At 52.6% G+C, this 22,899-nt stretch overlaps 2 protein-coding genes across 2 annotated transcripts in view; one reads left to right on the top strand and one right to left on the bottom strand.

Moving 5' to 3' along the window:
• The window catches only part of CALB2 (calbindin 2), a 28,436-nt gene extending 16,172 nt beyond the window's left edge, over positions 1–12,264 (bottom strand). Inside the window, 2 exon segments of the mRNA NM_001194980.2 lie at positions 1,686–1,762; positions 12,104–12,264. Coding sequence (NP_001181909.2) covers positions 1,686–1,762; positions 12,104–12,197 — 171 coding nt within the window. The 5' untranslated portion in view covers positions 12,198–12,264.
• Positions 1–22,899, top strand: part of HYDIN (HYDIN axonemal central pair apparatus protein) — a 549,453-nt gene that overhangs the window by 39,803 nt on the left and 486,751 nt on the right. The gene's annotated exons all lie outside the window — the stretch shown is intronic.

Raw genomic sequence — 22,899 nt, 5'->3', positions numbered from 1 at the left:
CTTCAGAACAGGTCTCAATTTGCCCATATGTATTGGTTTATCAATGCGTATTGGTTTACATATACTCATATGCATGACATGGTCCTAGGCCCTTATCACAAATGTGGCATTATATTTAATCTTCAGAGCAGCCCCCATGGGGTTGGTAGCCTGCCCATTTCACACACCAGTGAAGGCTGAGATGAAGGGACTTCTCCTGAGGTCATCAGTTAGAGAGCCAGAATTTGAACTCATAGCTCCGGCTTCCAAGGCCAGTGCTTTTTCTACCCCATAACACCTGGTCTGAGACCCAGTCTGGGATGAGGTTAGTCGAGACTGTTGTTGACAGACTTGAAAATCACCTCTGATGCTGTCTGAGGAAGGGAATGACTAAGAGAAGGATTTCAGATCTGAAGCACTTCATAAAAACACATTCCTCCATCTACCCCACAATCCCAGAACCAGTTGTAAAGCCTGTGTTCGCTGTGATCCAGGCTTCATTATCCTGGTAATGAGGGGTGATGGGGGACTGTTGATAAACAAACCCATGAATCACCTCCATCACTTAAGCCCATCTTGGACGTCCTTCCCACCGGGGCGCACTGCCCGGCTTTGAACCAGGAGCTCGGCCGTGGATGTGTGACTCATCTCCCAAAATGTCCTGCAAAGACTTGCTAAGAAGCAGTGGATGGACCCACAGACATGCAGCAGGGGAGAGCAGAGAGACCCCCTCCCCCCAAAAAAACAACCCACAAGCTGGGGGTAGGGAGTAGACCTGACTCCTTATATTCAAGAAAAGAGACATGGGAATCACAAGAAACTCGCTCCAAGCACCTTACCTTCCCTGTATTTCAGATGCTGCCTCCTCTGCCCCAAGAGGCTTTAGTGAGCTCAGTAGTGCCAGGTTGGCACCAGGGGAAACTGTGCGTGCTGAGGGGCTGGGACGTGATTTGGAGGCACTGCAGGCAGGCCATAAAGGGCAGTCTGACACCTGCACACGCACGGTCAGCCAGGGCTCTCTGGTTCAGATACTGGTTCGGGGCAACCCTCTGTTTTTCTCTAGGTCCTCGCTGAGGTTCCATCCTTTGCTGGTCTAGACCAGTGGTTCTCCAGTAGGGACGATTCTGCATCCCCTGCAGGGGACACTTAGTAGTGTCTGGAGACATTTTTGATTGTCGCAGTTTGGAGGGGCTCTACTGGCATCTCATGGGTAAAGGCCAGGGTTGCTGCTAATTATCGTGCAATGCTTAGGAGAGCCCCCCTGCTGCATCATGACAAAGAGTTACCTGGCCCCAAACATCAGTAGTGGTGAGGCTGGGAAACTCAGTCTCGAATAAAGGCACTTGAAACCCCATAGGCATCCAATCTCCAGTCTTGACCCCTCTGAGCATCTTAGATAGGCTATGGATTACTCCCTAAGAAAAAATACTTTTCACACACCCAGACACAAAGTTTTGCAGTTTGCACTTTGTGGTATCCACGAACACCCCTCAATCCCAGGCACCCAAAGATAGTCAGGCAAGGCACTCTTTTTAGGGAGTATTCCAGTTTTTAAAAATCCTTTCCAGTAAGAGAAAAACTCCTAAGGGTCAGGACCGGAGGGGTGGCAGGCTCCTGATGGAATGCACGACCTAGGACAGACAATGCTCAAAGCCATGGTCAGGATGACAGAAAACCCCAAACAATGGAGAGGGGGCCGGACTCACCATGCCAGAGCCTTTTCTTGCCTTCTCCAGTTCTTGGAAAAAGTTTTCCAGCTCTTTACCTTCAATATACCCATTTCCTGCAATCATAGCAAAAGAAAGAAGCAGTGAGCCTCAGAGCTAAATAGTAAGACCTGTGTCGGGTGGGGTGGGGCAGCCCAGGGCTTCTTGGAGAACTTGTTCTCTTCACTAGTGTCATCAACTACCTGCGCTAGCCCAGGACTGACTGTTAGGGATGCGGGTCCTGCCCTCGGGGCATCGCAGCCACTCAGATCCAAGATTAACAGCCGTTAATCTTGTCTTTGGGGTATACCTTCTGTGATCAGAGAACGCTGGGAGGGACCAGTCAGTATCTGGACCATGTGGGCAGAAGGAGCAGCAGCTGGGAGCTGTCTGTCTCCTGCCAGCTGCACCCGCAGCAGGAACTGGAGATCTGACAGGGGATAGGTCATTAACCTCGAGGTTTGTCAGCAGGTGGCAAGCCCTGGTCACTAGGGTGAATGAAGTCAGGGCAGAAACTTGGGTCTCTGGGGTAGGAGGGTGTGCTGAGTTGAAGATTGTCCTCCCTGAATCCACATCCACCTGGAACTCGGAACGTGACCTTATTTGGAAAGAGTGTCTTTGCATATGCAAATAGTTAAGAGGAGGTCAGACTAGATGAGAGTGGGCCCTAAATCCAGTGACTGGTGTCCTTATTAGAAGGCCAAATGGAGACATGGAGAGACTTCTAGCCTCCAGGGCTGTGAGAGAATAACTCTTTTCTGCTGTTTGTTATGGCAGCTCCAGGAAACCAACGAAGAAGACAAGGGTGGAAAGAGAAAGGCCGACCAGGTCCCAAGGTCGATGCCTGACTTGCAAGATCACAGACATAGTAAGAAGTCCTTTAGGCTTTTAGCACTTGAACCCAGAAGACCTAGAACCCAGGGTGAACAGAGTCCATGGCCAAGGTCACTGTATTGGGGGGGGGAGTCATTTGTAGTAGGAAATCAGACAGGCCTAAGGCAGTGCTCCCTGGACTGCTGCGAATTAGAATCTCCTAGCATCTTTTTTAACATAATAAAGGAAGGTCTGACTCCCACTCCCAAACATTCTGATGTAATTGGTTCAGGGCATGAACTCAGCATCATGATTTTTTTTTTTTTTTAAAAAGCTCCCTAGGTGATTGCCATATATATAGCAAGGTTTGGAAACCACTGGCCTAAAGTCAAGTTCCAAATCTGATCTAAAGCAGCTGGGCAAGTTTCCCATGGAGAATATTCAACTTGAACAGCAAAGGGAGATGGTAGCTCGCTTCAAGGGCAAATAGTTACAAACTAAACATAGAAAATAAAGAAGAAGTATTTACCTTTGGTGGAGGCTTTGTGGAGGTGGAGGGGACTGCGGGGGTGCAGGTAGGGTGTATGTTCTTTCTAGCCTCTCCCCCCAGTGCCTCCTGAGAATTTACATTTGGAATGAATAACCTCAGTGGCCCCCTCTAGTGGGGAAGATGCCACAATGACTAGTGTATGGAGAGAAGCGGGTGAGATTAAATTATGGTTTTTTTTTTTAATAGCTGCGCCTGTGGAATATGGATGTTCCTGGGCCAGGGATTGAACCTGAACCGCAACTGTGCCGGGCACTGGGGGTCTGACCCACACCACCTCCGTGACCTGAGCTGCTACAGTCAGGTTCTTAACCCATTGCACTAGAGTGGAAACTCCTCAATTAGGTATTTTTAGTTGTACAGAAAGATAGGATTGTAATTGCTGGGAGGTTAGGGGGAGATGAGACTTGAGTTTTTCCCCTTCGGCTAGAGTGGTCATCTTTCTTCTGGGATATTCTGCAAAGGGTACTGGGAGAGCTGGAATTTCCTGAGCGTATGCCCACTGCCTGCGGGGCCAGCTGGAGTCTGGGAGGGAGGGTGTTCCAGGCAAATGGGGTTGTCCAGCTTATGGTGCCTCTGAGTTGGAGGAGCAAGTACTTTTTCTCGCCCTGTCACTCCCTGCTGTGATCTGGCAATTCCTCCATTTCTCAGGCAAGAAGCTGAGCTCAGCTCTGGGGCCAGGAGCAGCTTCAGAAGCCAGAGGCAGGCATCAGAGATGCGGCCGGTGCTTACACCATGAGCATGCACTGGCCTTCAGCGTAGCAGAGGCCTCAGAAGCGGGCTGGGGCCGGGGCTGGGCGGACACGTGAGGCAGTGCGTGTGAGTCTGTTTCTTGAGTGTAATTAGGCGGCAGACAAAATGACCACGAGGGCTCCCTGGACAGGGTGGGCAGGGAAGGCCTCGCTGAGAAGGCCCAGCTACTAGCAGAGGCAGGGACGGGAGGCCAGAAGCTGGGCCAGTGTCCCTGTGGGAGAAACCCCTCCCTGAATCTGGCTTGAGCAGCCTGGGCAGCAGGAGGCTCCCTGAAGCTGGATGAGCCCCTCTTGCCTGGCGAGGAATCCTGCCACCACCTTGCTCTGTGCAAAGGGACAGAAATGTGGTACCACAGGCCACTATTTTTTTCAGGTGAACAACAGTTCGTCATGTGGCCAGAGCTCAGGGAGCTATAGCCAAGTATAGACATAGGCCTGTTTACCAAGAGCATTTGATGGTGCACTGGTGTAAGGCAGCCAGGCAAGATCAGCCGGAATCTACCAGTTGAAGGGAGAGCGTGGGGAGCAGAGATTCGATAGGCAGCCAGGGGCTGTCGGGCCCAGACACCTTCCATCCCTGGGGAACAGGCCTTTGCTACTTCGGCTTCCCTCTGAGCAACTCCCCACCCATCACCCAGGAGGCACTGCATATCGAAGGCGGGAATAAGGACAGGGAGGCCCACCTGCTCCCAGGGAGCATCAGCACTAAGCAAATGGTTTACTTTTTCTGTGACGGCCTTACAGGGGGGTGGGTGATTGGCTACCAGGCAGATCTCACGCGGCTGGGCATCGAGAAAGATGTGGTTACCATAGCAACCATCACTCCAAACCTCGGTATCAAACCACAGCCTGTGGACCTCAGGGAAAAGGGGCTGAATGGAGCCAGGGGCCCTCCATCCTTCTTTGCGCCAGGCTTGCTACCATTCTTCACCAGCACCATGCCCTGGTTTCCCCAAATTTTGAAGTGAGACACTGCTTTACACTTTTTAGTCTGCTCACAGGCATTTGGAAGGTCTTGAACAAAGCGGAAAGCGGCTTGTTTCTCATTGCAGTTTGTATGTACAGTTTTCCTGAGAGTTGAACAGTTAAGAGGAACCCGAGTAAGAATTGTAATGCTACAACTCTGTGACTTTCCATGTGATGCTGAGCAAGTCAACCTCTCCAAGTCTCAGTTTCTCGGTCTCTAAAATGGGTGTAACTATGTATGCTCAAAACTATTTATGCTTTTTTTTTTTTTTTTTTTTTTTCCACTTTATGGAGCCATTGTGACAGCCATGCAAGGTAAGGCTGTGAAAGCATTCTGGAAAATGTGAAATCTCACAGAAACAGAAAGCATCATTTTTAATACCCTGTGCTCTTATTCCATGTTTAAACCACTTTAAACTGTGAGCTTAATTCATGACTGGAAACTCTTTAGCCCAAAGAGTTCCAGCACACCTGCAGCTTCAGGGTCCTGGTTTTCAGCCCAGGCTTTGTCTTAGAATCACCTGGGACGTTTTCAGACCAGCACAGCCATCTGGGCCCCACCCTCAGAGCTCCCGATGTAATTGATGGGGTGGGGGCGTGGCGCTCGTGGCCACGAGGTCAGAGCCCTCCGGGTGATTCTGATGTGCAGTCAGGATCAAGGACTATAGAGTGGTCGCGTCTCAGATTTTAAGGTGTTCAAGAAGTACCGGGTGAAGCTGATTAAAATGGAGAGTCTTGGAGTTCCCATTGTGGCTCAGTGGTTAACAAATCCGACTAGGAACCATGAGGTTGCGGGGTCGATCCCTGGCCTTGCTCAGTGGGTTAAGGATCTGGCGTTGCTGTGAGCTGTGGTGTAGATCACAGACGAGGCTCGGATCCCGCGTTGCTGTGGCTCTGGCGTAGGCCAGTGACTACAGCTCCGATTAGACCTGTAGCCTGGGAACCTCCACATGCTGCGGGAGTGGCCCTAGAAATGGCAAAAAGACCAAAAAAAAAAAAAAAAAAAAAAAAAAAGGAGAGTCTAATTCTGTAGGCCTGGAGTAGGAGAGCTTGCGGTTCAGAGAGTGGTCGGTGGAACCATGTCATTGGGATTCCCTGGAATTTGTTAAAAATGCAGAATCCCAGCCCCCACCTTAGACGTGCTGACCAGAAGCTGCATTTTAACAATGTGGGAGCATGAACATCAGAGAACCATGGCTTTTGAACGTGAGCACCTTCTCCCTAGAGAGACCGTGCCTTCGGTTGAGGTCGGTGGGGGCGGCGGAGGGGGGCTGGTGTGAACGCCAGGAGGGTAGGACAGGTGACAGCAGCACCTCTTTCAACACGAGGGGCCTGGCCCAGCGCTCCACAGAGCAGTGGGTCGGTGTCAGTTTCGCCCGGGAGCTTGTTAGAAATGCAAATTCCCCGCCAACCCCAGACCTACTGAATCTGAATCCTTGGGAGCAAGGCCGGAAATCTGCATAGGAACTGGGTCCCTCTTTGCGCTCAAGTTTGAGCATTGAGGGCCAAGGCCACATGGTGCCCACCGGGCGGCGTTCCTCTGTGATGCGGGAATTAGAGGAATCAGGGTGGGGGTTACGCAATTTCCACCTCTTTGTGAACCGAACAAGAAAGTGTTTGTGAGGCCAGGCCTCTAGGCCTCCGGGCTGGAGGTTTAGGGAAGGGCACATGGCCCTCTACCCTCCAGCCCGAGTTCCTCTGCGACAGATGCCACCTTTTGGGGGCAAGGCACTGGCTTCCTCAGGCTCTGCTTCAACATCATTAAGACTTTGCACAGTTCACGCCATTTACAAAGAGCTGCCCACTCCCTGCCCCCTCCGGTCTTCAGGTCTCTGCCAGGTGAGCAGACAGGGGTTGTTGACTTCATGTGAGAGAGGGGCTTGAGGGGAGAGGGACTGAGTCACAGCTAACTGCCTGTGTGCCTTCTCCTCCCCCCGGGGATGGCCTCTGTCCTTGTCTGTATTTGTTTTCATTTCTCTCTTTGTCAGTAGACTCTCTCTCTCTCTCTTTCTCTCTTCTGCCAGAGGCTCTTGGGGTGGGCCGGGGGGTGGGGGGACAGTGCGAACAGCTCCTGGATGAATGTTCAGACACTTGACTTTTCATCTGTGTTTCTGGGCTCTGGTGCTTCTGGCACAGTGGCTCCGGAGCTGGGCTGGGTCCCCTGAACCTGTGGACATCTGGCAGCCTAGTGCTGGGCCGACTCCCAGGCGTGGAGGAGGCCAGAAGGATGGGGCAGACGGGGCGAGGGAGGAGGGGAGAGGGCCAGAGCCAGAGGCCCCAGATGGGACGGCTGGGCGAGGAGGGATCGGATGCGATGGGCCAGGACAGCCCCCAGGCCTGGGGCTGGCTTCCTGAAGAACTGCTCTATTAATTCCCGCTCCCTGCGTGTTGGAAGAGATTTCCCCGAAGAGTCTCCTTAGCCCTGGAAACCTCCCCCAGGGGCTCGGCTGGTGAAACCACTAGAGGGGAATAAACAAGGCGAGTAAGGCCGGGGTGTGGGATAGCTGGGCTGGTGGCTGCCCTGGCGAGGCGGGCTGGAGCATCTTGTTTGTGAAAACGTCCCGGCAGCTGCCTCCCCAGGGAGCCCCGGCTCTTCTCAGAAACAGCTGCCCTGCCCACCCCCCTCACCCCCCCAGGCTGGCGCAGTCACCCTCCAGGAGGCCGGGCGTGGGGCATGAGGTCTGCGCAGAGGGCACCCAGCACAGGGCTGGCCCGCTGCAGACACTGGACACCGGAGGGCGCTGTTGGCAAAACAAGTGGGAGATTGGGCAGTGAAAACGGAGCTGGGGTGGGGGACTAATTCCTAGGGTTTACCCCAGGGTTGGGGGTGGCGCAGGAGGTTGCCCCCAAAAAAGCCCCAAATCCTGATGGACCCCACAGAGAAGCGCAGGGTTAAAAGAAAGCCTTTATCAGACAACTCCGGCTCCCTCCTGGCACCAGACCCCTCTGACGTTAACGCCCCAAGAAGCCATCATATTTATAAATCCTATAATTATCTTATGAATAGCACAGTTGTATGGCAGAATAGCAATTAGAGTATTTGCGTAAATGCTTACTATGTAGTGGATATTCTGTAACCCTGTCTGGGCAGGTCTTTGCAGTATTCCCAAAGCCTTCTTCATTCAGTTGCAGTGCAAGCCGCCCAGGCCTCTCTCCACCTCTGAGAGGCGCTCTTGTGCGGACTTCCTCCCCCTCCCCTACCAGGGACACAAACTCAGCAGTGACCAGTGCTCTGGGAGGGCCTGCCTGGGCCCTTGTGGTCTGGCCGGTGTCCCCCGGTGGCGGGTGGGTAGGTTTGGAGGAAGCTTCTGTTAGGACCCCTGGGTATAAGGAGGAGAGGGGAGGGAAAAACTGGCCTTCCTCAGTTCTTGGTGGCCCTTCCTGTCCCTGATTTTAAAGTCCTTGGGGCCACATCCATAAGGAACAAGACTCAGTCTCTGTGCAAGGCTTTGAGAACCCCCTGCATCACCAGAGCCACCTGGAGGCAGACAAAAGACCTATAAAACTCTGGGTAGATTCCCACACCTGCAGATGGATATGCATGTTTTTGCGGGGGAGGGGAAGGTGCCCATAAAATTATTTTCTTCTCGCATTTCTATCGTTTTGCTGATTACACGAGAAATACACGAACCTGTAAAAGTTGCAAACACTATGGAAATTAGCTTAGAAAGTTAAAGAAAATGCCTTTTATGTCATCACTCTGCAGAGAGGACGACCACCATTGCTGTTCTTTCAAGTATTTTCCAGCATACACGTTTCATTAATAGCAAAAGTGGGCTCATAGTATAATCAGGTCTTGCTACAATTAAAAAAAAGTCTTAATACATCTTGGACATTTTTCCATGTCCGTACTCATCTCAATCCCGTCTCAATCCCGTTGGTTGCATAATATTCTACTGTAGACATAAGCAGGGTTTAGTTTTCTGTTCCCCAGGGAAGCGCATTCTTTCTCAAATATTCAGTATCTCAAAAAGTTCGGTACTAGGCCCCCTCATTCATATAACTTGATGCATATCTATGAGTGCACCCCCATAGGATAGACTCTTGGGGTGAGTGGGCTTCCCTGCGTGGTCTTTGAGTGTCTGCTGGCCTCTGGGAGCGAGAACATCTCCGCAACTGCAGGTGCTTGCAAAGGCCAAGGGCGAAACGCGCCTCCTGGTTGTCAGCAGAATAGGAGCCTGGTGGCCGTGTGGTCAGAACCACAAAGAGGCCAGTGTGAGCTCTGAGCTGTGCATTGCTCTGATGCCTGCATCTTGCAGAGTGAGAACGTTCCTGACAAAGAAGTGGCCAGGAAACAACAGAACAGTGGACCCCAACCTGCAGAGCACGTGAGGGTCACTCCGAGCATGGAGGGCATGAGCCCCAGGCCCCACCCGGCTCATAGGGTGCGCTCTGCTGTCCTCCCCACCTCCACCTTGGGAGATGACACCTGAACCCTTCCAAGTGCGTGGCCTTGGCTGACACTGAGGAGGAGTATGTGGGGGGGAGTAGGAGACAGGACTCTTGGGTCCCCCCACCTCCTCTCTTGGCCCTGTGATCTTGTGACAAGAACGTTCCCTCTCTGAGTCCCAATTTCACGCTCTCTAAACCTCTGCCCCTTCCCCTCTCCACCGCAAGGCTGATGATAATTTGTAAAATAATCTAAGTCTTTGGGCAGAGTCACCAGGATGAGGCCTCTTCCTCCTGGTTAGAGATGCACCGAGGTAGGGTCAGATCCCCCACCCCAGCCCCACTCTCCTCGGAGTCCAGCTTCTCCTGTGGACTCCTTGGCTCTGTTTACTAGGGGATGGGTTGGTGCTCCCTCCCGCTGGTGGCTGTGACTAATTGGGCTCCAGCAAGCTCACTCCAGGGACCCAGAGAGCTGTGAAGGAGAGTCCCCCCAGAGCTCTTTAGCTCTGTGAGTGGCAGGGGAACTCTGAGAATCAGGGAGAAACGCTGAGATGAAAACAGAAGCCAGAGTGAGCAAGAGGAGGGCCTTGGGGAGGAGGGGGAGCTCCCTGGCAGCTTTGGGAGTTCAGGAAGGGACAGGTAGGGAGGTGCCAGGGCAAGGTGGCCCACAGCCTAATTCTGGGGCCTTTCGTGGAATTTCAGTCTGGCTATATTCTCATTTTCCCAAGTCACCTCTGCACCATCTTTGGCTTTTTACTTCTCTTTGCCTGCCTTCTCCATCAGGTCCACGGTCCCTCTCTGGGGCTTTCCCGAAGAGGTGAGCTGAGGTCAGTGGTACACAGTGGGGGACAAGGAAGCCAGGAGCAGTCTCGCTTCCCTAGTAGGAGGGAGCCCGAGGTACAGCGTTTGGCAGGCTCCAGTGACTCTCGGGGCTCCTTGTAGCTTAGCTAGGCTCTAGCCATGCTGAGGACCCCCTTTCTGGTATTAAAGGAACCTCCCATCCCCTCCGAGGCTGGGTGGGGGGCTCTTCCATGAATGAATGGGAGGGAAAGCAGGTGTCCAGACACCGGGGGGGGGGGGGGGCGTGTAAACTCTGGCGGGGAACCAGCTTCTTCCCCAGCCCCCATCTCACTCCTCGACCTCAGGGAAGTCACACTTATACCTGATCCCTCATCTGGGCAGGCAGAATCCTGGTCTGCCCACAGCCTCACCGTGCACAACTCAAGAAGGTGCAGTTGTGTTTTGAAAAGTGCAACGTCTCCGACAAATGTCGGAGGATTTGCGTGATGACAGAGAGGGCTCTTGGTCGTCCCCACGAGAAGAGGGTGAGAGTGGAAGGGTGGAGGCCTCTGTTTAGCGCTGACTCATCTGGCAGGAGGCCGGTGGTGTAACCTTGGCCACTTGGTAACTTTCCTTGAATCATGCACGTCTCTGGTGCAGATAAACGAGCAGGAGCATCCTCGGGGAGTGTGCGTGCCATCTGCAATCTTCTCACAGCCCTCTCCCCCAAGGGAGTGGGGCGGCAGGAGCCAGGGATTGGAAATACAGCCCCTCCCTGGCCCCATTTTACGGATTTAACCATCTACCCACCTCCTGCAGGAATTCATCGGCAGATCGCCGTCCTAGTCCAGGCGTCTCATGCCCAGTCCTCCGCACCCCCACATTTCTCAGTTGGCTCCAAAGGGACAAAACTTCACTCGTTATGTACCCTGACACGAAGCCTTGCCTCTCTGGGCACAGGGCCTCTCTTTAGCCACCTTTAGGGCCACGGTGCTTCGGTGAGGATGGGAAGGGAGAGTCCCCCCGACCTGGTCCCCTCCTGCTCCCCATCCCCCTTGCTCTCAATCCCGGATAATCCCCCTGGGCTACCAGCCTGCCAGTGGTCTGAGATGCCAGAACATTTTGGATGCCCATTCCAGCCAGGACCTCTGAGAAGGCATTCAGATCCCTTAGGGTTTTTTTTTTTTTTTTTTTTTTTTTTTTTTTGAGTGTTGGAGAAAAAGTCTCCAGTGGGATCAGAAGCCTCTAAAGGGGGAGTGGTGGTGGTGCGGGCTCCCTTTATGCCTGAGTCAGACCATCGTAGACCCTTGGAATCCCAGCACTTAGGGCCACTTCCAAAGGTCATCCCGGTCCAGCCCTCGGTTTTTGGGTGAGTCAATGTCAAGACTCCAAAGAGCAGAGGGAGCATTTAAAGATTTAATCATCTACCCACCTCCTGCAGGAATTCCTGGGGCATTTAAGATGGTGCCTCCCCCAACTCAGAGAAGGAAGGTGTCACCCAGAGCACTCAGGGTTATCACGTGGGGCAGTGTGTCAGGCTAGCACCCCAAGTCTGCCCCCTACCCCTACTCCTGCTGTGAGTGGGACCAGCATGCCCATGAGGGTGGATATTGGGCAGAGGAAGCCCAGGGGGTGCTCCTGGTCCAGATGCCCTCTCCACTCCTGCTCTCACCAAACAGGCTGGGAGGCCGAATATCCCTTCAGGACCTCTCAGCTTGCCCGGACCCCCAGGGTGTGCCTCGGCTAAGCTGGTGTTCAGAAGAAGGGGAACTCAAGGGAAGAAGTGAGTGGGCTTCTGAGACCTGTGGCTGCAGCCGCTGAAAACAGGGTGTTACCTTGTGGAGACAGGTGGGAAAGATAGGATGGCAGGGGAGAGTCAGGGGGAACCTCGCCAGTCCAGGCCTCCTCTCTGGGAAAGCTCCCACTTGCCCAGAATGAGGCTGCAAAAGCCGGTGGGCTCTGTCCTCTCGGTGAGAACAGAAAAGTTCCTGACAGTTGTCACCAGGGCAGCCGGGTGTCACCCAAACTCGAGATCCCCGACCTCAGCCGGCTCTGTGGCCAAACCGCCCCCCTGGGGCCATCGTACACCTTCCCGCATCATCACTGCCCCCTCCCCTCCACCGCAGGTCCCCTGGGGGCGAGTGGACACACAAGTTGGGAGTTTTACTGACCGTCTGCGTCAAAGTGCTTCCAGATCTCCAGGAATTGCGATGCCGTCAGCTCGGCCAGGTGCAGGTAAGGGGGCTGCTGCTGCGGGCCAGCCATGGCGAGCCGCTCAGAGACCTCAGGCAGCGCCGCGCTCTCCCTGCGCGCCGGCTCTGCTCCCCGCTCTCGGCCAGGTCTTGCGCGCCACGCTGCCTTTATATACAGTCCGGAGGCTGCGCCCACGCCAGGCTGCCAGCAGGGGGCGCGCTCGCTCAGAGAATTGGCCTGGGTCTCAGCGGGGCGGCGGCTGCCCAGGGGCTCCGCAGGGGTTCGCAGACTAGGGGCGCCCATCTGAGCCGAGACCACTTCGCTCTTGGCCAGTGAACAGAGGCTCTTGGGTGCAAAGCGGAGAGGGGCTGCCCTTGCCTTCTCTCTCCTCTCTGATTGTCTTAAATGCAACCTCTATCACCACTTAACCACTAGCAGGGCAATAACAACGGTGCTAACAGCAACCCCACCAATAGGAATAATAATGGAGGTTTGATGGGTCTTTAGCTCCTGGACTTCGAAGTTCCCATGCCTCCTCCCAACTGACCCTTCCATAGCAAGAAGACCAGGGACCACTTTTCTGATGAGGGCACTTAAGACTTAAAATGACCAAAAGACTTGCCCAGCCTGGCTCTTCCCTCGCAACCACTCCCCCCTTCCCGCCCCGGCCCCCGCTCTCATGGCCCCTTAATGGAGCCCCACCTTAGGGAGAAGCTGAGTGTTCTCTAGGCTTTACGGGCTGGGGCGGGGGGGAGCAGCTGGAATCAGCGACCCCCAAGGGAGGATCCAGAAGGGAGTGGAGGAGAGGTTTCCACTGTCCTCTCGTGTTGACGATTGCCCTCGCCTGGGTACCTCCCTCCCACCTCTGGTCCCTCCCTCACCCTGGACAGGCTCTGGGGGTTTTCAGACACCTGTTCAGAGAGTCCCAGAACTAGATCCACCTCTACCAGGTCTTAGCCATGCCCACCAACAGGTCTCGTGGGTACTTGCTTAGGTGGGTGGGCAGAGAAGGTCCCACGCTGACCTAGGAATGTCCTGCGCTGGTCTCGGAGAAGTTGGAAGCATCTGCAGAGGGTACAGCTCGAGGATATAGACAGGAATCCCCAAGCTGGGTCCCTGGGGCTCCCTCCCCATTCTCCTCGGTGGCTGGAGCCTGAGGGCCTGTCCTGCCCTTGTGGACCATTACCCCAAAGTGACAGCTTGGCCCCCCTTCCTCCCCTCTCCCGCTGAGTGACTGTGAAAGGAATTGATGCTCATTAGCATGTGCTAATGAGTGTTAGCTGAACTGCCTTCCAAAGGGAGAGCAAAGGGAAGGAGGTGAGAATGAAAAAGAGGTCGCCAGGGGAGAGAGGAACACCAGGAGGAGACAGAGGGGGCAGGCTGTCCCTTGGGGGAGGGACGCGCCTGGAGTGAGTCTGAAAGAGGCCATACAAAGTGGAGGTTCCAAAACCACTGAATTTTTTTTGCCCAGCACAAATGTGTTTAGAGTTACCTGCAGGCAGAGGCTCAGAGAGAGAAGGAGTCATAAAACGCCAGCTTTCCTGACCTGTATGCATCCCCACCCCCCTTGCTGCCAGTGGAGGGTCCAGGGCTGAGAAATTCACCAGAGCGACTGGGAGGCAGGATTGTTCAGTGGAGAAGAGCAGGTACTCTAGAATCAGGTTCTTGGGTTTGAATCCCAGAATAAGCTGTGTGACCTTGGGCTATTACGTAACCTATCTGTGCCTCATTTGTTCTCTACTACAAAATGGGAATGTGGGTATTTACCTCATAGAATTGTTTTGAGTGTTAAATAAGCTCATGTTCCTGCTGCCCCTTGTGGAGACAGAGCTCAGCCGCGGTTGGCTTGGCAAGAAATTCCTTGGCCAGCATCCCTCCCCTGGGGTAGCTAATGGCTTCTAGAAGGGCTAACCCCAGAGTGAGGCCACGCAAGCTTTTAACCCCTGTGGCTCAGCCCCTCCCAGCTCTGACACTGTCATCTGGGCTCCACTGGCTCACCTCTTGTGCCCTCCCCTGGCCCAGCTCTGGGGTGAGAGGGCTCATCGCTGGCTCTCCAAAGACCAGAGCCGGGCCCCCCATGCTGCTTTGGTTTTCCTGGTGAGGAAGAGAGTGGAGTTCCTGCTGTGTACTCTCCAGAGCTGCTGAGATGGGGGAAGATGTTGGCTTGGCTGGGAGGGGTCTGAGGATGACCACAGGGTGACCACAGGGGCCTCCAAACCCCGCACTGGGACAGCCCAGTGTTGTTCATTTTATATGCATCCTGGGAGACTCTTTCTGGGAGGGAGACCCACCCCTAACTCTCCAAGACACAGGCTCAAGGAGGGCTGCAGAGCCCAAGCACGGTCCCTCTGTCCCCAAGCTGCGTGCTGCAGCAGCAGTCACATCTCGGAGTTTCAAGTCCCCGCTCTGGGGTTGGACAGATGTGCAAAACCCGCTTGGAGACCTTGGACAAGCTATTTAACCTTTCTGAATTTTCTAAAAATAGAGGTAATAATCTCACTGGTTGCACAAAGTCGGTGTAGAGACCGAAAATATGGTGGTCAAGGAGTGAGCGAGCAAGACTCCTGGCAGCTGTAAGTGCTTAATTAAAAGGTGATCAGGAGTTCCCTGGTGGCCTAGCAGGTTGAGGATCTGGCATTTGTCACTGCTGTGGCGTGGGTTGGATCCTTGGCCTGGAAATTTCCACATGCCTCAGGTGCAGCCAAATTAAAAAAAGGGTGGGGGGATGTTATTAACATAGGATGTTAGGAATTTTTCTTGTTGTTCTGAAATAGCAGCACAAAAGGAGCTGAATACCCCACTTGTAAATCTTCTCCCCAGAAGCCAGGCTCCTCCTGCCTCCTGGGCTGCCCTCCACTTCTAACCAAGGCTATTGGCTTTAAAAGGAGAAGCTGCCTGGGGGAGAGGGAGGAGCCTTAGTCTTGGGGGTGTGCAGCATTTATGGCTCCTCTGAAGCCACACTTGGTTGGGGAGACTCTAGAAGACCTCTCCAGATCATGGGGTAATGCCTACAGTAAGGGGACGCTGGCGAGCCCACTTGCCCTGGGAAGCAGAATTTTGGAGTCTGGGCCCCATATGAGGTCAGAACTGGTGCTTGTTTCTGATGTGGAGCTGTCTCAAGGCCCAGGCTGTCCTGTCCCGGGACTAGGGAAGACAGGGGCGGTCGTGCCCCATTCTCTGCAGCCCTGGGCGGCCGCTGTGGCTCCTGGGAAATGGGCATGAAGTTTAAAGGAGGAGCAGAAGCCAGATCCTGCTGCTGGATCCTTGGTGTTGAAGGAAGCTAGGGTGGAGCTGAAAGGGCTGCACGAAAGCCTCCACTCAACTGTGCAGGAGGCTCAAACTCCCCAGAGCCCAGCCGCCCTTCCTGCAGCCCTCGGGTGACCAGATAGGTCAGAAGGTCTCCTCCAGCCCCAGCCCCCAGCCCCCAGGCACCAGGGAGGAGGTGTCTCAAAGCCAGCCCACCCCTCCTTTCCAGGCTCAGCCCTAAGGCAAGAGCCTAGTCTGGTTTGCAGTGGGGGAGGAGGAGAGCTTTGAATAGGAGAAGGGACTGGAATTTTCAGCTGGACCCCATCGAGTTTAAATGTCTGAACATCAGAATTAAAACACAGACTCAGATCCAGAAACCTCTCAGGGATGGGCAAGAGATTCAGTGAGCATATTTGGAAGCAGTGACTATAGAAACAAAACCCGTGCATGTTTCTATCTCAATGGATTGAGACTTTTGTAATTATTTTTGGATGTCTGAGGCTCTGCCTTTTATTTATTTTTATTTTTTATTATTTTTTTTAAAGAGAAGTAAGCCTGTGTTTCTTTGTTTCACCCCCACATTTGATCACCATGAGGATGAGGATGGTGACCCCAGGAACGTTAGGCGACTTTAAAAAGAGGGCTTTTGCTGTGGCTCTGGCAGAGGCTGGCAGCTGTAGCTCCAATTAGACCCCTAGCCTGGGAACCTACATATGCTTCGGGTGTGGCCTTAGATGGACAAAAGACAAAAAAAAAAAAAAAAAAAAGAGGGCTTCAATGCATCTTGCCTAGTAAGGTCCTCACAACTAGCCTCTCAGTGCACGAACTGGACCCTTTTTCAAGATCAGGAAACCAAAGCTCAGAGAGATTCTCCCAATGAAGACCTGGTAGTGGTGGGATAGAGGGAACATTCTGGGTCTTCTGGTTGGTGGAGTCCTCATGGAGCAGATGCCGAGGCCCTGGACAACACGTCCAAGGCTTTTCCCAAGTTCTGACTACTGAGCGCCAGGCTGCCCCGAGTTGCACGGATGATGCCAATCTTCCGTGTCTGAGAAGCCGGGGTGTTCAGCTGACGGCTGGCTCCTCCTTCTCCAGAAGTGGCAAATTGGGTGCCATTCTCCCTTTTGCACCCCCAGCCCCGTGGCTGCATCGTAAGAGCTGCAGCCCAGGTCCAAGCATCGGCAAGAAGACTTGCTCTCTGCCTCAGACCCCGGAACTGTTCCCCCAAGAAGGGCGGGAGGGCTGCTGTGAGATGGCGAGATGTAGGAGAACAGATGGCAGACAACTTTGCAGCCAGTATCCACTGGGCCGAGGTAATTGGCAGAGCTGCTCAGAGCACCTGGTGTTATTTTGGAGAACATCAAAGAAAAAGTCAGAAGCCCCGCTCCCTTCCTCCCCCTGCTTGGAAATCTTTCTTCCAGATATTGCTTCTTTGGTCTTTATAATGGTTAGTCCTGGCTACCGGGGTGCCAGAGAGCTGGCCTTGCTTCCCAGAAAGAAGGATGAAAGGGATGCAGGAGCCCAGCAGTTTCCATGGAAACGGATCAGGTGGAGGGAGAAGAGAGTCCAGAGGAACCCAGAGGTGGGAATAGGACTTTTGCAAAAACTGGGTCTGAAGCCTGAGAGTCTGGACAAATATTTCCCTCTGAGCAAAGGATTTGGGTCACCAGGATAGCAGTAGGAGTGGAACGGCAGCAGCTGGGGGCTATTGTTTGACGCCCTCCCGCAGGACCCTTTTAACTCTTGGTTCCTCTGCTAATCAGCAGTTCTATCCTGTGATGGCTGTGTGACCCTGGGCAAGGCTTGCAACCTCTCTGAGCTTTCCTTTCCTTTTGGTAAAATGAGGATAATTCTAGTAATAACTTCCTCACAGGACCTTTGTGAGCTTCAAGAGTGGCAGTGCATGCAAAGAGTGATGTAGGGTCTGGAACATATCAGACACTTGAACGTTGTTATTATAGGTGAGAAAACTGAAGGCTGATGCCGAGGGGATCTCATCCAGTCAGTGCAGCCCGTCTTCCTTGGCCAAAGTGCAATCAGGGATAGACAAGAAGAGATCACCTTCCAGAATGTGAAGGAGCCACAGGAAGGGACACTCTCTCTATGGCAAATGGACTGCCATGCAGCCGTAAAGTCTGGACTTGCTGCAGCCATCTTGACACCATGAGTGAAGAGTCTAGAGTGACCCAAGATGGGGAAGGGCACAGAACGGGCACGGAGGAAAAAGTCCATATTGTAAAAGGCGAGGCCAAGAGAAATTGAGTTCACGTGACATCATTTGAGCTGCTGGATCACGCTGAGCCTGAAGTACCCTGGATTTTTCAGTTATATGAGTTGACGTATACCCATTATGGTTTAAGCCCATTTATGCTAGATTTTTCTTTCATTTGTAGCCAAAAAGTTCTAACTGAAAATCCCAGAAGAGGACAATTGTTCTCATGAAACCTGGGCTTGGGAAACCTGCAGGAGCCAGACTCCTCTCTCTCCTTTTTTCTTAGGGCAGCCAGCCACTCCTGCACAGATTCTGTCTCCATCTGCACAGTTTCTCTGGCTTCTCCTCTCCCACAGCACGCGGCCTCACGACTTGGCCTTTCCCTGCTTCTCAGAGCCACCTGGCCTCAAGAGTCACCGCTTCTATTTCCCCGAGTGGCCTGGCCTCTCTGTTTCCTTTCCCCAAATGCCCAAGAAAAGGATCTGATGGGTCTACTTCGTCTTGTTTATGTCCAGCCACTCAAATCATAGGTTGCTGCATAGCTATGGATGGGACCCACCCCTTTCCCAGGCAGCGGTGGCTGGGGGGCCGGGAGGCAAACAGGGTCGGGGACAGGGCTGGGGGTGGGGCTGCTGTTTCCCTTCGAGGGAGTTGTGGGCACCGTGGCGCAGCATTAACGAACACCTCTAGCAGTGGGCACTCAACTTGGAAAACTCAACCAGGCAGTGGGGCATGTTTGCTGATCAGTGAGTCCAGATGTAAAAGAGCCACTGGAGGGGCTGTCGTCGAGAACAGGGGTTGGCAAACTTTCTGTAAAGGTCATGTAAAACTTTTTTTGTTTCTTTTTTTGGCTTTACAGGCCGTAGAGTGTCTGTCTCAACTACTCAGCTCTGCCCTTGTAGCACAGAAGTAGCCAAGGATGATGTGTAAAAGAACATGACTCTGTTTCAATAAAACTTCATTTATATTTAGATAAACATGCGCCGGGCTGGATTTGGCTTGTGGGACATAGTTTGTTGATCTGTGATCTAGTAGAATAAATTCTAGGCTCTTTCCAACCTCTTAAAGACTCACTTTCTTCTTCTACGACGTTGAGATGCTAATAGAACCTACGTAGACGAATTGTAATAATTCAGTAAAATGAGGCATGTAAATTGCTTAGCCCTGTGACTGGCACAGAGTAGATAGATAGTGGCTGCTTTTATTTCTCTTGATCATTGGGTGGGATCTCAGAATAACTGGATTCTAGATGCATCAGTTTGCTTTATGAATCTAGAAGTGTCTTCATGTTCTCCGAGATGAGCTGGGAACTGATAATCCCCTCTTTCCAGAAGGTTAGAGTAGATCACCAAAGGACAGGGGTGGAGGAGACTGAGAAAGATGAGGCTCACGCAAGGAGCCCAGCAGGAAACGTAGCTGCAAATGAATCCAGACCTGCTGGTCCTCCGTATGAAGCCACTTGGCCTCTGCTCCGGGACCTGGCAAGGAGCCCTGGGCTGGATTGCAAACTTGCTTCATTTCCTGCCAGAACAGGACTTCCTGGTGGCTGGGGATTTGGCTCCTTCCACCAAGAATAGGTAAAGGGTCCCTAGAGGAGCATCCAGGATTCTTCAGGATGAAGCAGGGAGGGCTGAGTGAGGCGCTAAGCGATCAGGGCTGCATTCCACTCATTCCCAAGCTCATTTAAAATGGAATTATTCATGCTTTCAGAAAACTATTTAATAACCATCGGCTTTGTGCCAGGCATGGTACTAGGCTCTAGGGTCTCGCTGGCTAGAAAACCAAAAATAGTCCCTCCCCTCGGTAGTTTAAAGTTGAGTGGGGGAAACATATTGCTCAAGCCACACAGTGGATCACAGAAGTGCTAACACGTGTGTAACAGGAGTCCTCGAACTATCTAAGCGCTTATGGGCGTGAATTAACTGGGAGAAGCCAGGGCGGGGAGGCGGGGGGAACATTCCTAGGATTTAAGCCCCATGCCTCATGGTGGAGGCACTGCCACAAGGCCAGTGGGGTTGAAATGTAGTCGTGTGTCCGGTGTGTGGTGGGGGTGACCCCGGAGAGGTAGGCATAGACTGGGGTCCATCTCCAGGGGAGGGGGTACCTCGCTTCCACCAGGGCAATCCCTGGAGAAGAGCGCTGGTGCGACCACTGAGCAGCCAACACCTGCAGCAGCTGTGAGGTAGGAGCCCTGGTCAGGGAGGGGGAGTCGGTGGGGCCCCAGCAGTAGATGCTACACCCCAGAAGGACAGGTGCTTCTGGGCAGTCCAGGCAGGGAGAGATGGGGCCAGCCTCTCTGGAGCAGCGGCCAGGAGGGAGGACCTGGTGTTCCTTTGCGTGCCCTCCCCTCCGCAGCACTAGTTACCCCTTCTCACTGCCCTCCTCCCCACTCAGATGCCACTGTGGGGCTGAGAGGATGCAAAAGACGGAACATTTCTCCAAGGGAAACCAACCCCTCCAAAAGTGCCCTTCTGAGCAAAGCAGTGTGGGGGTGCCGTAAAGTGGCCCTCTTAAAGAATCTCCCGCTTTTTATGCTCCCGCTGCCCAGCGGGCTGGGGGCACTTTGGCAGGTTGGAGCAATATTGAAAATGAAGAAACTGTATATTCCCTGAGCATCTATCTGAATGATGTGTGGCCCCCCTACGCCCAGTTCTTTTTCATCCCCCCTGGAATGGAGGGGGGACCCTGTTTCTTGGGTTCATTACTTTTTCCCGGCTCTCAGCACTGTTTGTGGCTCACATGCACTCAATGAATAGTGGTTGAATGAACAAACGAAGGGAGGGAGGGAGAAAGAAAGAAGCTGTTTCTGCTTAGAGAATCAGGACCCTCTGAAAGCTCTAGAAACGACCCTTTGCACCAACCTGGCCAGCTCCACTCCTGACAATCAGGTCCCGGGCCTCAGGCCCCCATAGGTCACCCTCGGGCGGGCAGCTGCTCTCCCTGCTGGGGGCTGCAGCCTCCTCTGGTGAGAGGAGCTGCCTGGCTCTCATCCTCTCCCTCATTTGTCAAGCCCCAGGCCTGGCTCATCCCTGCTTCCCTGCCCTGCCTTCCTGCTCGCGTCAGTGGGGATCCCCTCACAGGCACGGGGGACAGGCCTGGGCCGGAAGGAGCCACACTTGGGCGCTTCCTGGAAGCTTCAGCTCCAGCTGTGATTGGCTGATGGTCTGATGCTGGAGCCAGAAGCCCAGGCCAGGTGCAGCCCAGCCAGTGCTGGAGGGTGACAGAGGGCTCCATCCAAAAGGAAGAGAGGAACAGCGGGAGTGGGGAGGGGAGGCCAGGGAATGCGGTTTTCCAGGATCGCAGAGACAGACGGTGAGGTCTGGGCCTCCAGGGTCATCTGCCCATAGTAGATGCCAACTGTGCCTGCGGAGGTCCCCTCTGACGATGTTGCGGCGCCACCCAGCTGCTGTGAGTGTTGACTGCCGGGGCTCAAAGGGCACTGGTCTCTGGAGAATTGCTGCCTTGCCCAAAGATGCCCCCCTACCCCCACAGGGGGACACCCCATCACCAGTGATGGGCAGACACAGGGTCTCTCCCGGTCTAGCCCCCTGCCCTAAGGAGACAGAACTCTGATCTGTTCATGCTCCATAGCTTCTCAGGTACCAGGCTGGACGGTCCGGAGGCCAGACGGCCTCGGAACCTGCACCTTTGCCTGCCTGCACCCCGCCTCCCTCAGTGATTCACCTGCACAGAATCCCTGTCGCAGGCACACTCTCCGACTAAGATTCCTCTCTAGACACTTGTTGGAAAGCCCCACTCTTCAGTCTCCGACCCTGGTTTCTGACAGTATCTAGAAATGTGTGTTTTCACCAGAAGGCAGGATATTTCCAGCACGTCAGCCATTCTAACAAAGTGTTTTAGCACCAGCATTTATCAGCTACATGAACTTGGACCAAGATTTTATTTATTTAATAAAGTCAGTTTTATTTATTTATTTTATTAGAGTATAGATTATTTACAATGTTGTGCCAGTTTCTGCTATACAGTAAAGTGAGTCAGTCATACATATGTATGCATTCTCTTTCTTTCTCTTTCTTTCTTTCTTTCTTTCTTTCTTTCTTTCTTTCTTTCTTTCTTTCTTTCTTTCTTTTGTCTTTTTTTAGAGCCGCACCTGCGGCATAAGGAGGTTCCCAGGCTAGGGGTCGAATCAAAGCTACAGCTGCCAGCCTACGCCACAGCCACAGCCACACCAGATCTGAGCTGCGTCTGCAGCCTACACCACAGCTCATGGCAATGCGGGATGCTTAACCCACTGAGCGAGGCGAGGGATCGAACCCGCAACCTCATGGTTCCTAGTTGGATTTGTTTCCGCTGCGCCACGATGGGAACTCCCATTCCCTTTCTTATATTATCTTCCGTCATGGTCTATCCCAAGAGACCGGTTATAGTTCCCTGTGCTGTACAGCAGGACCTCATTGCTTATCCATTCTGAATGTAATAGTTTGCACTTATTAACTCCATACTCCCAGTCTGTCCCACTCAGTACCCTCTCCCTCTTGGCAACCACAAGTCTGTTTTCTATGTCTGTGAGTCTGTTTCTGTTCTGTAGATAGGTTCCTTTGTGCCTGTTTTGGATTCTACATATGTGACGTCATATGGTATTTGTCTTTCTCTTTCTGACTTATTTCACTTAGTATGAGAGTGTCTTTTTAAAATTTTAAATTGATATTTAATTATAAAGCCATATTCCAATAAATTGTCCATATAAAAATTTATAACATTATACAAACTGTTGAATGAATTTACATCTTCTAGAAATATATGAAAATTCATTATTTTTATACAGACTTTTGTTATTTTTTCATCTTCCACCTTATTTTTAAAAAAATTACTCACTGAATTTTATTACATTTGTCGTCGTACAATGATCATCACAACCCAATTTTGTAGCATTTCCATCCCAAACCCCCAGGCCATCCCCCCACCCCCAACCTGTCTCCTTTGGAAACCATACGTTTTTCAAGGTCTGTGAGTCAGTATCTGTTCTGCAAAGTTCATTGTGTCCTGTTTTTATTTTTTATTTTTTTGTTATTACTCAATGAATTTTATTACATGTATAGTTGTCCAGTGACCACCACAACCAAATTTTATAGCATTTCCATCCCAAACCCTCCATCCATCCCTCCTCCCCTCAACTTATCTCATTTGGAAACCATAAGTTTTTCAACATCTGTGAGCCAGTATCTGTTCTGCAAAAAAGTTCATTGCATCCTTTTTTAAGATTCCACATGTAAGTGATAGTTTATGGTGTTGGTGTCTCACCGTCTCTCTGACTTCATTTAGCATGATAATTTCTAGGTCCATTCATGTTGCTGC

This window comes from Sus scrofa, chromosome 6 (genome assembly GCF_054392235.1).
Source record: "Sus scrofa isolate SSC_HxYL_T2T_F1_AM1 chromosome 6, Sscrofa_HxYL_maternal_Yorkshire_Landrace_v2.0, whole genome shotgun sequence".
NCBI classification, from domain to species: Eukaryota; Metazoa; Chordata; class Mammalia; order Artiodactyla; family Suidae; genus Sus; species Sus scrofa.
The sequence above is the reverse complement of the archived record's forward strand: the minus strand, read 5'-3'. Positions and strand labels throughout refer to the sequence as shown.